The sequence below is a fragment of the Triplophysa rosa genome, linkage group LG1, assembly GCF_024868665.1.
Source record: "Triplophysa rosa linkage group LG1, Trosa_1v2, whole genome shotgun sequence".
Lineage (NCBI taxonomy): Eukaryota > Metazoa > Chordata > Actinopteri > Cypriniformes > Nemacheilidae > Triplophysa > Triplophysa rosa.
In genome coordinates this window covers 6,376,958-6,392,590 of record NC_079890.1, presented here as the reverse complement: position 1 = coordinate 6,392,590, position 15,633 = coordinate 6,376,958, and the positions used below count along the sequence as shown (strand labels likewise).

Genomic DNA, 15,633 nt, shown 5'->3' with positions numbered 1-15,633 from the left:
TTCCCTGCACTGTCCGGGAGGCAGACACACTCTGTCAGTTTAAATCTAGACTAAAGACGCATCTTTTTTATCTTGCATACACTACACTTCCATAATATAAATCCTCTGAGGGTTTAGGCTGCATTAGTCAACCGGAACCAGAAACACAACTGATGTACTTGTTGCATCAGAGTGCAGAACAGTACTCTACTCTCAGCCAGTCTTGTCTCATTGTTCCAAGGTTACCACAGCGAGCAGGATGCAGTTCATGGTCAGACCTGATGGTAGAGCGGAGAATGGGAAGCGGCGACCTGACAAGAGCTGAGATGATAGAGCTGGATAAAGAAGGACGCGGTCACCTGACACGTCTTCATGGCCTGACCTGATGGTAGAGCGGAGAATGGGAAGTGGGGACCTGACAAGAGCTGAGATGATAGAGCTGGATAAAGAAGGACGCGGTGACTTGACACGTCTTCACTACGAAATTTCAAATGCTATTAGATTATTAATGACAATCTTAAAACTATAATTTACCTTATTAGTAAGTTTATTTATTTTTATTTAGCCTTGTTGTGCAAGCACTGTCGAGCTTGTGCAGAGGCAGCAGCTTTTGCCAGAGGGGAACTGGAATCCCCTGGTTGGGCCTGGGTTCTCCTGAGGTTTTTTTTCTCGATTGGAGTTTTGGGTCCTCACCACCGTTTGCATAATTTTTGCACTACTAGCCTGGCCGGGGGGGGGCTGCTTTAGAATTTTCAAGTTTTACTTAATTAATATTGCATATAGAAATTTATAGTCTGTTATATTTGACCTGTGTTTCTCTCTACTTTATCTTAAATGTGTGCTTTCACTGTGCATGCGTGCGTGTCAGTGTGTGCGTGCTTGTCTGTGTGTGTGTGTGTGTGTGTGTGTGTGTGCGCATCCGTTTGTGTGTGTGTGTGTGCGCGTCCGTGTGTCTATGTGTGTTAGTACATGTGCACATTGTGTGTGTGGAGTGTTTTGTATGTGGGTATGTCTGTCTTCTGTGTTTTCACCTTTTTCTTGTTTTTACAGGTACAACTTTAATTGTTTTGCTTATAGTCAATATGTCTCATGTACAGCTGCTTTGTAACAATGAAAATTGTAAAAAGCGCTATATAAATAAAGTTGAGTTGGAAGTTCAACATGGCAAGGGCCTGAGGGTCTGAAAAAAGGAATTGTTGCTCTACATAAAGATGACCTAGGCTATAAGAAGATTGCCAAGACCCTGAAACTGAGCTGTAGCACGGTGGCCAAGAACATACAGCGGTTTAACAGGACAGGTTCCACTCAGAACAGGCCTCACCATAGTCAACCAAAGAAGTTGAGTGCACGTTCTCAGTGTCATATCCAGAGGTTGTCTTTGGGAAATAAACGTATGAGTGCTGCCAGCATTGCTGCAGAGGTTGAAGGGGTGGGGGGTCACAGTCTGTCAGTTCTCAGACCATATGCCGCACACTGCATCAAATTGGTCTGCATGGCTGTCATCCCAGAAGGAAGCTTCTTCTAAAGATGATGCACAAGAAAGTCCGCAAACAGTTTGCTGAAGACAAGCAGAGTAGCAGACTAAGGACATGGATTACTGGAACCATGTCCTGTGGTCTGATGAGACCAAGATAAACTAATTTGGTTCAGATGGTGTCAAGCGTGTGTGGCGGCAACCCGGTGAGGAGTACAAAGCCAAGTGTGTCTTGACTTTAATCTCTCTCTCCCTCCCTCTATCTCTTCTTTCTGACCCGTTCAGATGAGTGTGTGCGCCGAGGAAGCTGTGCGTACTATAAATAAATCGCATTTTCATATATTTTTGAACCTGGACAGCAGTTTAAAGTCGTTTAAGATGTAAAGCGCTCTTTCGACATGTTAAAGACGACACATTGTGTCTAAGTATCTACTTGCATTATCAAAGTAGCGCGCCATTGAAACGTATATTCAGGGCTTTGACAAGAAAGAGCCGCAACAGTTACAGCTTGTCTACACTGCACGCGAGTGGCGCAAAGTGACAACAGACTATAGAACTTATTATATACAGAAATGCCATCCCCACTGGATGCGGCGCAACAAACGCCTTGTTCTTAATGGTTTCTGTTGTCTTTTGTCATGTTGCAAAGAGCCGCTCGCATGCGATGTAGACAGAGTGTTAAAGTGTGAGGGAGACAGACTCACTTGTGCAGTAATATTCTAAATTGATAATGTAAGGCATCATGATGCATCAGGATATCGAATTGAATCGCTGACATAATAATCGCAATCGAATCGAATCATGAGATCAGTGCTGATGCGCACCCCTAATCACCTGACAGCTGTCCCCCCACTTTTAAAATGGCTGCTAAACCCCTGACTGTAACCATGAGAAGGGTACAAGACGCTGTGTCAATGATGACACTATTGGGAACACCCCTGTGTGATTACGTCTAAACAACAGTCCAATTTTGATTGGTGCTATGTCACCACTTGAGGTGTGACGGCGGACGCCAAAAGCTAATGCTACTGTGTTCCAACATCTATGAAGTTTAAAGCAAGTCACTACAGGCACTACGTAGTGTCTTGTTCCTTTCTCAGGGAACCATGGTTACAATCGTAACCTGAGACATTGAGAGACCAAGGGTCAAAGCCGAAAGGATTTGTTTCCTTATTCATGCATTTATGACCTCTGGAATGGATTGTTGTAATTCTACGTTGGGTAGATCTCCTGCAGCACTTCTGAATAATATCCAACTGGTTCAAAATGCAGCAGGCAAAGTGTCAAAGAAGATCAAAGAATTTTGACCATATAAGCCCAATTATATTTCCACTGCAGTGGATGTTCCCAATAGACTTCAAAATCCTTAATAACTAGCGCCTCAGTATCTTTGTGAACTATTGTCAGATTACAATCCATCACGCACGCTGCGGTTGCAAAACTCTAGTCTGTTAATAGTTCACAGAATATCAAAATCTTCTAAAGGTGGTCAATCCTTTTCGTACTTGGCTCCTAAACTCTGGAATAGCCTCCGCAGCTGTGATGAATCTGCTTACAGAAAGGAGGTTGTTCAGCTGGCTTCCTGGTGCAGTCAAAGCAACCTAGAGCTGAATGCATTCAAGACAGTGGAGAAGATAGTGGATTTCAGAAGGAACCCTCCATCACTTCCTCCCCTCACCATCCTGGACAGCACTGTGGATACTGTGGAGTCATTCAGGTTCCTGGGCTCCACCATTTCTCAGGACCTGAAGTGGGAGTCCCACATAGACTCCATTGTAAAGAAGGCCCAGCAGTGGTTATACTTCCTCCGTCAATTGAGGAAGTTCAACCTACCACAGGAGCTACTGACCCAGTTCTACTCAGTGGTCAACGAATCTGTTCTGTGCACTTCAGTAACTGTTTGGTATGGCTCGGCCACCAAATCAGACCTACGAAGACTACAACGGACAGTTTATAGTATTTTTGGTGCTCCCTTGCCCACACTTCAGGACCTTTATGATTCCAGAGTCAAAAACAGGGCAAGAAAAATCATCATTGACTTCACACACCCCCGCACACAAACTTTTTGAACTGTTGCCCTCTGGCCGGTGCTTCAGAGCACCAAACACCAGGACTTCCAGACACAGAAGCAGCTTCTTCCCCCAGGCAATCTCCCTCCTAAACCGATAACTGCTCCTTTAGAGCAATATTCCACTTTCACTACTCCTATAGTGTGCACTATAGTGCCTTATTATATGTACATTCTATTTCTACATGTATATAACTCTACCTCTACTTACAACATTGTCCATTTGCACAAGTGTACATACAATCTGTTAATATGTATATTCTACTATATACTACCCTGTACAATGTCTCATATGTTATTATCCCCCATTTTCTGTACATTAGTCTTTTATTTTATATATGTATATTTTAGAATTTTAGACTGTAAATCTTATTATATTTGTATTGTCATTGTGTTGAAAGTCTGTACTAGAAGCTTCCAACACCAAAAAAAATTCCTTGTGTGTGCAAGCACACTTGGCAATAAAGCTCTTCTGATTCTGATGTTCGGGATTCAGAGAGACTAAAGACGCATCTCTTTAATATTGCTTTCACCTAACTTACCGCTAACACAGTTTTTGGGGGGAAGGGGGATTTTTCCGTTATTTATAGGATAGCTGAGACTGATAGGAAGTGATGGGGAGGAGAAAAGAGGGAAGGATCGGGAAAGGACCACGAGGTGGGATGCGAACTCGGGTCGCCCAGAGCACTGTCCTCACAGCCACAGGATGCGATTCACCACTAATATAGTTTGCTTGTCGGAACCGAGCTCGCACACATCTCCATCATACTGTGTAACTTTTTAGACTTTCTACGAGAGGCCTCTATGCTAATATCAGTTTTTGTTTTTCATGTCTTTTCCTCGGGTTCCCAAGGACACCAGAGGTCGTCTTCAGTCAGACACTTGTGATGATGGGCAATCCACCTGATGATGACTACAGCCACAACCTACAGTCATCCAGAACGAGAATAATATCGGACAAACCTGAACAGTTATTTTCTCTTTTAACTTACCAGCCCGGCTAATTATTTCAGTCGAATCATACAGTTTACAGTAATCATTCTCTCTGTAGTTGCAGCAGCACTATTTTAATATGCCAGAGGATAACTCTTCCGGTTAAGTCTGGTTTCTCCCAAGGTTTTTTCTCCACTCTTATACACATACATACATCTATAGTGGTGTTTTGGTTCCTTGCCACCGTTGCCACTGGCTTACTCACTGGGAGACTTCTGACTTTGCTTAATCCATAAATATAAACAACTTATGTTAACAATTTACATTCATGTTAACATATTTTATGGCCTGTTCCAACCCCTGATTTTTCATTACTTCCACCTCGGTGAATATACATCCGCCGCCACATGTCACGTGGTGATGTAGCACCTATCAAAATTAGGCTTGTTGTAGAAGACATTTTGACGTAATCACACAGGGGTGTTCCCCATAGTGTCATTATGCAGCCTGGAGTTTTCTTGAAAGGGAACCCATTAACAGGAAAATACCTTTTTTTTCTCTTCCTCGGTTGCCTTGATGATCCCAGGGTCTGTCCTGCAGGAGCGACAGTAGTAATACAGCAGGGCTGTGATGTTGATAGTGAAAAGCATCTGAACTGTTGGACTGGGTTCATGTGAACGACACTTATGTTAAGGGTGTTACAACAACCAGACAGATAATTTTCTGCAGGGAAAACACGCATTAATAATTACAGCAAAGCAGGAGTCTATGCAGAAATCCAAGTATTCTAACAAATTGTATGCAATGAATCCAGATGTATGCATGTCGGAATTATAGTTTAAGAAACTTGCAGAAACAGTTTGCAGAAAGAAATTTAAAGCCATCACAAAGACTCTAAGGTCTCCAAAGACTCTATAAGGTTAAGGTTTTTCAATATCTTATTGTTCCTGAACCACTGAAATTAGTGTGATGGTCATTGCTGGTCAGCTGATTAGATTTGATTTAATTGAATGTAATTACTGTATAATGTTGCACACAACACTGCCTCCAGAGGCTTGTACAGTGGACAAGGTAGTTTTTATTTCTATTTGGCTTTGATAATAAGTCAAGTTACACTACTCATTGTCTTTGTTAATAGAAGGCTGTTATTGCTGAAAAAGAAAAATAGTCTTAATGCTAAAACTTGACTCACTGGGGCCCAGGTCAGGGAGCAGACAGAATGGCATAAGGAACTGTCTAGTGCAGGAGGTAGATCCTTTTCCTATCTAGCGCCTAAACTTTGGAACAGTCTTCCTTGTACTGTCCGGGAGGCAGACAGACTCTGTCAGTTTAAATCTAGATTAAAGACGCATTTTTTCAACCTTGCATACACTATACTTCCATAATACAAATCCTCTGAGGGTTTAGGCTGCATTAGTTAGATCAACCGGAACCAGGAACGGTTCCCATAACAACTGATGTACTTGTTGCATCAAAGAGTGTAGAACGGTATTCTGCTCTCAGCTGTCCATCCTCATTGTTGTGGCAATTGCTTTTACTGTCACCGTTACATATAGCCATGAGTTCTACTGTTTTATAGTTTGATTTACCAAACATTTTAGTGATAGCCAATCATAATCATTAAAACATTTTTTAATCAACGTGTTATTTTCCCAAGTGATGTTATTTTAGCAATCTCCTTAGTTGTTTTCTGTTTTGAACTTCAGAAGGTCCGTTGAGCGCATCATTCTGTGCCCGGGATTTGTGCAATACGTGTAAAGATGCGGATGCATTAACCCTTGTGCGCTATTTTGGCCATTTTGTCCAATTCACTTTTTTTTCTTTGTCGTTTTGGCTGTGTTTATGCAAACATCATAAATTTTGCAAAAGGTGTGTATGTTTATTGTCATTTTAATATTTTGCTCTATTTTGCAACGCAGAGGTCAAGTGGTTCTGCCAGAGCTGCCGCACCTGCCAGCGGACCTCTCCACGGCGTCCTCCCCCCAGCCCACTCATCCCGATGCCCATCATTGAGGTACCCTTCGGCCACATTGGCATGGATCTGGTGTGGCCGTTGCCAAAGTCTGCCCGGGGTCATGAGCATATCCTCGTCGTAGTGGACTACGCCACCCGCTATCCAGAAGCCATTCCGCTCCGAAAGGCCACCGCGAAGAACATTGCCAAGGAGCTATTCGTGATGTTCAGTCGGGTCGGCATCCCCACAGAGATCCTGACAGCCCAGGGCACCCCCCGTTCATGTTTCGGCTTATGGGGAACCTCTAACGGCTCCTCCAGGTAAAGCAGCTCCGCACCTCTGTCTACCACCTGCAGACGGATGGCCTGGTGGAACGATTCAACTAGACGTTGAAACGGATGCTGTGCAGGGTGGTAGCGAGGATGGGCGTGATTGGGACTTGATGCTCCCGTACGTGCTGTTTGGGATCTGGGAAGTTCCCCAGGCGTCCACAGGATTCACCCCCTTTGAGTTGCTCTTCGGTCAGCAACCTCGAGGACTGCTGGACGTGGCGAAGGAAGCCTGGGAACAGCAGCCGGCCCCCCACCGCACGGCGATCGAACACGTACGGGAGATGAGGGAATGGATAGACTGTGTCATGCCACTCGTCCGGGAGCATCTGGCTGAAGCCCAACGCGCCTGCCCATGCCCCATAAAACATAAGAGAAAGCACAATTCTTCCTGTTTAAAGGGATAGTCCACTCAAAAATGGAAATTCTTCCATGAACTACTCACTATCTAGTTGTTCCAAACCTGTATAAATTTATTTGTTTGGTTAAACTCAGAGGAAGCTATTTGGACAAATGCTTGTAACCAAACAGTTATTGGACCCAATTGACTACCATAGTAGGAGAAATTACAATGGTAGTCAAAAGTGGCCAAGAAATGTTTGCTGTCCTACATTCTTCAAAATATCTTCTTTTATGTTCAACAGAACAACAAAAAAAGTAATTGTTCCTACTATGGTAGTCAAAGGGGTCCAAGAACTGTTGGGTTATAAGTGTTCTTCCAAATATCGTTCTCTGTGTTCATTAGAACAAAGAAATTTATACAGATTAGGAACAACTCGAAGGTGAGTAAATGATGACGTAATTTTTAATTTGTGGGTGAACCATCCATTAAAAAACAGCATCCTAATAACATACTCGGGTCTGGATCATTTAGTACAGTGTGAGTGCAGTCCTGCAGGGGAAAGGGGGGCAGTCGCACTCGGGTATGGTACAGTATAATTTGAGTACGCCCTGTGAGGACCAACCCAACATAATACACTAAACATACCACAAGTACCTAATTTTCCAGTTTTCGAGGTTGTTTTTTGCAGACCATTTGTTTTCAGGATGTTTGTATGGGCTGCAACATGAGACTAAACTGAGAGTAAAATATATAGTGGAATAGACACAAGTGTACAAGTCTTATAAACGCATAAATGCATTATAAAGGATATCAGGTAAAAACCACAAACACCAGGTAACCACCATCCAAAATACAGAAGCCATGAGGATTGTTGAAGGAATCAAAGATCTTACTGCCATACCTGCTAGCTGTCTGAAAGAAAACACACCCAAACACAATATCATTATGAGACTTTTGAATTGAATATTGAATTGAATATTGAATTTACTCAATTATAATAAAATAATTGCATTCACTCAGTATCTGGTGGATATATTAGACAAATGCAAATATGAATTAAAGATTAATTAAAACATTTAAAAATAATTGGTCCTTTGATCATTATGACAATCACGCGGCCCCCAGACCAACTAAGAGAAATGTAGGGGAGCACGGGTCACAAAGTAACGCAGGGTTAATTGTACTATGGGTGTTTTTCATAGTTACACAGGGTCAAGCGATTTGAACTTTCGGTCTTTTTCTCTCATTGCCAGATGACATCTGTGAATTTTTTTAATGTTTTGATGTATTTTCATAGAGATATTGGCCAAATTATTGTTTGAATATTTATTATTGGGGAACTTTTAATCGCCATGGCTCTTATGAGTGTGGAGTCCCGAACTCTAATCTCTTACACAAGAGAAGCCCTGCTCTTGTTCTCATCTCGAGCGGGAGATCTAAATTCGATGGTGGATTTGCCCGAGGAGCTGAAAAGGAATGCAGACAAACACTAGAGGCAACGGAGAAGGGGAAGACGCGGTGGAGTTTTACAGCGTGACAGAAGGAGGTCAAGTAGGCCTCCTCTCCCTTCCGTTATACTGGGAAATGTAAGATCACTCAGAATGGATGAACTCCGCATCAATGCCAAGTTTTGTTTTGAATACCGGGACTTGAGGATAATGGCGTTCACAGAGATATGGCTTCATAAGGATATTCCTAGCTCGCTTATGGAGTTGGAGGGTTTCTCTTTAATCCGGGCGGACAGAGGGGAGTCTTCGGGGAAAGTCAGCAGGGGTGGCATTGGTGTATATGCGAGTAAAAGATGGTGCACACAATATACAGTGAAAGAGATCTTTTGTAATCGGGACGCAGAATCACTCTGTCTAAGCTTGAGACCATTCTATATCCCGAGTTCGGTAACATTATACTGTGTGTAGTGTATATCTCACTGAATGGCAATGCATCCAGAGCTGCCTTAAAGGGTTCATATGACACGGCTAAAACGAATATTATCGTTTGTTTTAGATGTAATGCAATGTGTATACACGATTTAAGGTTCAAAAACGCTGTATTATCCACATACCGTGCATGTTAGTATCTCCTCTTTGCCCCGCCTGTCTGAAATGCGCAGATTTTTACGAAGCTCATCGCTCTAAAAAGCTAGGTGTGCTATGAGTGGCCAGTTAACCAGTGCGTAGTGATTGGTCGAATACTGCAAGCATGTGACGGAAATGTAACGCCTCTTACCATATTTGGAACATCATGTTGCAAAGCAATTGTACTGACAGGTACGCCCACCTTATTTGCGTATACATTTGGACGGTCTTAGTCAAATCATACCACGAACTGATTTGTGGGGGTGTGGTTACACGAGGCGTTTCAGGCAGGTCACTTTTAGATAGAATGCATCTTTTGTTCTGACACTTTCATTTTTGCAATTTTACGTGTCTAATACATGCATGGGCAACTTATAACACACCAAAGACACACAAAAATACACGTATTCGCACCATATGACCCCTTTAAGTATATCAGACTGCCTCCAAAAACAATTACAGCGTACACCGGGAGCTCCGGTTTTTATTTTGGGCGACTTTAACACTGCAAACCGGAACGATTTTTACCAGGTTTTTTTCATGTTGATACTATTCTTCCAAAAAAGAATGTAAAGGTCTAGAAGAAAGCAGCTTTTATGAAAAAAGACTGGTCTGAGTTAGAAGTCGCACAAAGGAATTAAATCAATTATTATCGGAAGCCAGGAAACGCAAAAAGGACTACATTGAACAAACCTTTTTTATCAATGAACAATAAAAAACTTTGGGACTCCCTTCAAATCATTTCTAACATGGATTCTAAAAAACAATATTTTGTTACTACTGATTATTTTAAGAAAGCAAACGAGTTGAATGAGTTTTTTGTACGGTTTGATGACAATGATATTTTTATAGCATTCCTTTGAAAAAGATGCTGTTTCAAACAAGTTTTACAAATATATTTTTTTTAAGTTAACAAGCCATGTACGACTAAATTATGATCCTTCTTACAGCCACTTGTTTAACAATGTTGTGTGATCATGAAAATAATGTGCTGATTTCTTTTTACAATATATTGACGTTTTTTAGAAGATTCTCAGAAATGTGCTATACATATCTACTTGGCTTTTACATTGTAAAATGGTTGAGTTAAAACAGTGGTTCTCAACCAGTGGGGCTGCAGAGGTACTGCGGGTGGGGAGTGATGGTTCCCCGAAACCCCAACTGTTCGAACTCGATCGCGAATGCACGGAGGAACGCAATTGCAAATTGACAGAGGACAATGTTCCTTCTGAAGCTTGTAGGTCCTGCACAGTGCAATTTTAGGCTGCGCACAAAAGCTTAATATCTACAAAGTAGCTGTCGTGGTGTTTCAAATGGGAGTGGTGCAGTGAGCGGTTGGTTGCAATTCGCAACCTTGCCACTAGATATTACTGACTGGACCTTTAATGTTCGCTACGTCAGAATTTATTCGGCAAATGCGTTTCCATCTCAGGCAGGGCTGTACATTGCGACATATATGTCGCACATGCTACGAAAAAAATGGCTAAGACTAAATTGAACAGTGTATCACGCGTGCGATAAAGTTTAGCAGGTGCATTAGACAGAGCTGCCTGCTTGTGTGAAGTGCATTTGTCGTTGTGCTTGTTCGTGTGTGAGGTTCAGTGTTGGGTAAGTTACTCTGAAAAGTAATTAATTACTAGTTACTAATTACATATTCAATAGTGTAATTAGATTACTGTACAAATTACTCTCTCCAAAAAGTATTAATTACTTATTACTAATTACTTTCTATATCCTACATCCGTGATTAGAATTGATTCAAGGATAGACATGAAACGACTCTTAATTCATTAAAAAATAAATAAATAACTACATAAATTATTTGTATTAACTGACCAAAGTATACAAATGTGAGACGACATTAAAGCATACATTTTAAAGTTAGACTTATAATGTTGATGTCATTTCCACTATTGAATATATTACACAGTATTAAGTTCAATTACATCAGAAGTAACTAATTAAATTACAGAAAAATAAAAGTAATCCCTTAATTTACTTTTTCAGGGGGAAAGTAATTAAATTACAGTAACTAATTACTTAGTAACTAGTTACACCCAACACTGGTGAGGTTAACTAATGGAGCACCACTAATTATTTTTCGTTTTTATTTCGTTTTTGCAATTAAAACTTGATTTACGGCTGCATCGAGTCCATTAATCTAGAGCCATATGATCTGAGCGATTTGGGAAAACATGGAAGGAATCACGAAAGCGGAATTCTACTATTTAAATGTCCACTGCTTGTTCTGCGTGTCTATGAGTGAAAGAGTTGCACACTTTAACATGTTAAAAGCGTGACACTCGTGAATTTGTCTGTATCTTAGTATACAAGAACATGAACCCGTGAACTTCATCCACAGAGCTGTTATGAGTTTATTTTATGAGTCAGGCATGTGATCAGCCAAGGACAAAAAAGAAGGAAGACTGCACGCACCCTCGCCCAACCCCCCCAAAAATAGACTTTAATGTTACTACTTAAATGTTACATGATTAAAAACAGGCAACTTGATATGTTTTGACAGACTGCTTGGTCTGTCAAAACATAAAAAAATTAACTATTGATCCAGTTTACAAAATGAAAGCATGTTGTGAAATATATGCCATGGCATTAAGAACGCGATAAGATCGGTGGATAGCCTACCGGAACTGCGGGTTTCATAAACATCGTTTCTTTCTTTCTTTCTTTCTTTCTTTCTTTCTTTCTTTCTTTCTTTCTTTCTTTCTTTCTTTCTTTCTTTGTTTTACACCTCATGATGTATCATTCGTTGGAGAAACTTCCTTTTTACCATTAGAAAGTTAAAACAGATCAAAATATTAAATCGACCAAGCAAAAATGAGGTCAGTGCGGTGCGAGGCAAGAAACTTGCGAGTTTAACCAGGTTCTTTCTGTGCGAATATTTTTCGCATCATCAGCCAAAATATCAGAAACGGTTTATTTGTTTTGAAGCTCAACTTCTTACAAGATGAACATCTTATTTGGAATAAATTTTAAAACTGCTATGTGCTGAAATAACTCTGTTCTTGAATGAATTTCTGCGTGAACAATGTGATCTGAATATGGTTTTCACTGACGCACAAGTATCATATTTTAGTGTAAAATGATCGCGCATGGTAATCTTTGTAAATGACCTTAAAATCAAAAACAATTGTACACTTTAAAACAAATATTATAATAAAGTAGGTTATGCCCGCATTGACTTTAAACAAGTTTAATGTTATTATTAACTTTAATATTGAACTTCATTGCGTTTGCGCTGTGGTGGACAGGAGATTCTCCTTAAATAAAGATACATCTCTTATAAAAGCTTCCCTTCGACTAGGGACATATTAAACTGTGGTTATGGAACTTTTTAAAACCAAACGGTTGTACAGTTTGCTCGTATAAGGACAGAAAAGACAGTGGGTTTTTTTTATTATAAGATTGTGTTCTTATAACTATCAGGCATATGCAGTCGCTTTAAACTGGCAGAAAAAAATATGCTTAGGCCTATATGAACTTCTGTGAAACAACACGTTTTTGGCTCATTCTCCGCCTATAAAGTTTTTTTTTTTTAATATTATAAATGTGAATAACTCGTTTTAATCTTTAATGTGTTGCCTCCTGTCATGTAATAAGGAATTTATCATATTGAATTTCACTGTTTCACAGTACATGTGGTTAAGTACTGAAGGTGCAAACTCTCCCTTTGCGCCTCCTGGCGTAAATTTCGCGAACTAGTTTCACATGTAAATGTTTTTTAACTGCCGCCCTTCCCCATCGCCGGCACTCAACGCGGCGGTAGTAGGCATTCTGGTTGACTAGCTCTGTCAGGTGAGCCCGAGTATAGTTTTACATATCAGTTTTACATTTTATATTCTCTTTAATTTTTCCCCTAGTATTATTTTTACATTTTTTTATCATGATGTCTGTAAAGCTGCTTTGCAACAATGAAAATTGTGAAAAGCGCTCAATAAATAAAATCGAATTGAATAACCTTTAGTATTACCCAAAAATATGTTGTGATCAGATATGGCAGACTATGGGGTGTGTTTGTATTTGGAAGTGACGTCACTTAATCTAATCCCACCCCCAATGCTGATTTACAGGTTTCTGCAGATGCAAAGGGAACTGTTATTACATTTAAGTTTTGGCAGGCTTTATATACAATACAGAGGAAGTGAAATTTCAGAAGGGAAATCTGCTATTGTAGTTTAAATATGACAGGGTCATAACTCGTAAGTTCATGGGAAATACAACTGCAAATGGACTTGTATACTTCATACTACTTTCTCTTAAACACGTGTTTCCAACCTAAACATGTACTCATTTAAATCATATTGTTGTTTCTGAAGGATGCCATTCATGTAGTATGTATGTGACTACTCAGAAGTTTAATTTTCACCATAGTTATATTAAATATGTAAAAATAAAACATTTCAAACTGCACCTTGAAGTAAGGTTGACAACAGCCATAATGCAGGCAAGCAGTACCCCCTTCAACAACCAAGACTCCGTCCTCATGTCTAATATGGCACCAATGGCACCCAACACAACAACACTAAATACACACTGCAGATACCCCTGAAACATAAGAAACACAAAAATCTAACAAAATACACACCATCACACACTCAAGTCTTTTAAATTCAATAAAAGTCTGAAACAGAGGAATGTGCGTAAAAATAAGATATGATCATTTAGATCATTTTCTTTTCTTTTTAATGAAAACCTAATGACGGATTTAAAATGTGTTCATTAAGCTGAACTTGCGTGACTGTAGGCCTACCTTGTATTTATTGAGAACTTTCAGACACATGGAGTTGGCCTTGATTCGTTCAGTCTTTATCACATTGAGCATGTGAATGAGGAGAGGACTGTTCACCTGGTGTGCCAGGTCAATGGCAGTATGACCCTGAAATAAAAACATCTTCAGTAAAAAAATCCTAGACACAAGGTAATGTTTTCACTTACTTAACTGCGCTCATTAAAATTGCAAACGACCTGCTTATAGCATCAGATAAAGGTAACACCTCACTACTAGTCCTACTTGACCTTAGTGCTGCGTTCGATACTGTAGACCATAAAATACTTTTAGATCGCCTACACAATTATACCGGTATTCAGGGACAAACACTACAATGGTTCAGATCTTACTTATCAGACAGATATCAATATGTCCATTTAAATGGGGAATCGTCAAATCTAACGCAAGTAAATTATGGATTACCTCAGGGATCGGTTTTAGGACCCTTGCTATTCTCCATATACATGCTGCCCCTTGGAAACATTATTAGAAAACATGGAATTAGCTTCCATTGTTATGCAGATGATACTCAGCTATATATCTCATCAAGACCAGATGATTCCTTCCAACTATTCAAATTGGCAGAGTGCATCGAAGATATATAACATTGGATGACTAGTCATTTCCTTCTTTTAAGCTCTAATAAAACAGAAATATGACTTATCTGACCAAAGACACGTAAAAATAATATTTTGGATTAAAACCTGCAAATTGAAGGCTGCACTGTTACTCCAACAAATACTGTTAAAGGGGTAAGGGATGTTTTTACACTTATCCTTACAGAAAACCCCCGCTGGTGCACAGCATGTTGTATTTCTAGCTCTACTTTTGACATTTTCTATTTAAAGTATTGCAATATATCGCAAATGTGTATCGTATCGAAATACATAGCAATATATTGTATCGTGACCCATCTATCGTGATATGTATCGTATCTGGAGGCACTTGCCAATACACAGCCCTAGATATTATTAGATATTATTTACTAGAATGATCTTGCTTGTTCTATAAACACCATGCACTGTGCTGTGTTTTACATTTTCTGTGTTTTTCTCCTGTAAAGCTGCTTTGGAACAATCCACACTGTGAAAAGTAAAATTTAATTTAATTCACTAGGGGTTTTCCCTTTCTCTCTGACTATTAGCAAGATAGCTGCAATGCACCACAAGGAAAGAGAGTGCTATGGAGACCACATCATACCAAAAGGGAGGTATATTAATGTGGATGCATGCATGGTCTCACCAGGCAGGGAGAACACATACGAGGAATGGCTGTGCAAGAGCCTAGAGGTCTTCACGGGTCCAAAAATGTGGACCCGAACCAGAAGAGACCCGTGAATGTGCTACACAGGTCCAACCCAGACCCGTCCAATAATTTTAAAGTTGGACCCGTGCAGAACCAAGAAAAATCATAAATTTACTACCCGAACCTGACGCGGACCCGAATATTATTTGAAAACTGGACCCGAACCGGGCTGGACCCGACTCGACTCGGTTGGCACATATTCCACAGCAAATTCAGTCCGTAAACAAGTTGCAAAAATAAAACCTTTCGTCTTACCTGTACGTGGCCTTCTGCCTACCTGACTGTGATGGAATCCTCATTTTAAAATTTAATTCATGTTATTCCTCTCTCGCCAATTGAACGCACATGTTTAATTCCATTCACTATTCCAGCTTCAAAAGTCTACTT

At 40.2% G+C, this 15,633-nt stretch overlaps 1 protein-coding gene across 2 annotated transcripts in view; it reads right to left on the bottom strand.

The window, feature by feature from the left end:
* zdhhc13 (zinc finger DHHC-type palmitoyltransferase 13) overlaps positions 1–15,633 on the bottom strand; it is a 63,450-nt gene that overhangs the window by 8,406 nt on the left and 39,411 nt on the right. For both annotated transcript variants that reach the window (XM_057353928.1, XM_057353992.1), the window contains exons 8-11: positions 13,924–14,049; positions 13,585–13,718; positions 7,892–7,992; positions 5,003–5,127 (exon numbers count right to left, since the gene is read on the bottom strand). In XM_057353928.1, the coding sequence (XP_057209911.1) occupies positions 5,003–5,127; positions 7,892–7,992; positions 13,585–13,718; positions 13,924–14,049 (486 nt within the window). The remainder of the gene's footprint in view (positions 1–5,002; positions 5,128–7,891; positions 7,993–13,584; positions 13,719–13,923; positions 14,050–15,633) is intronic.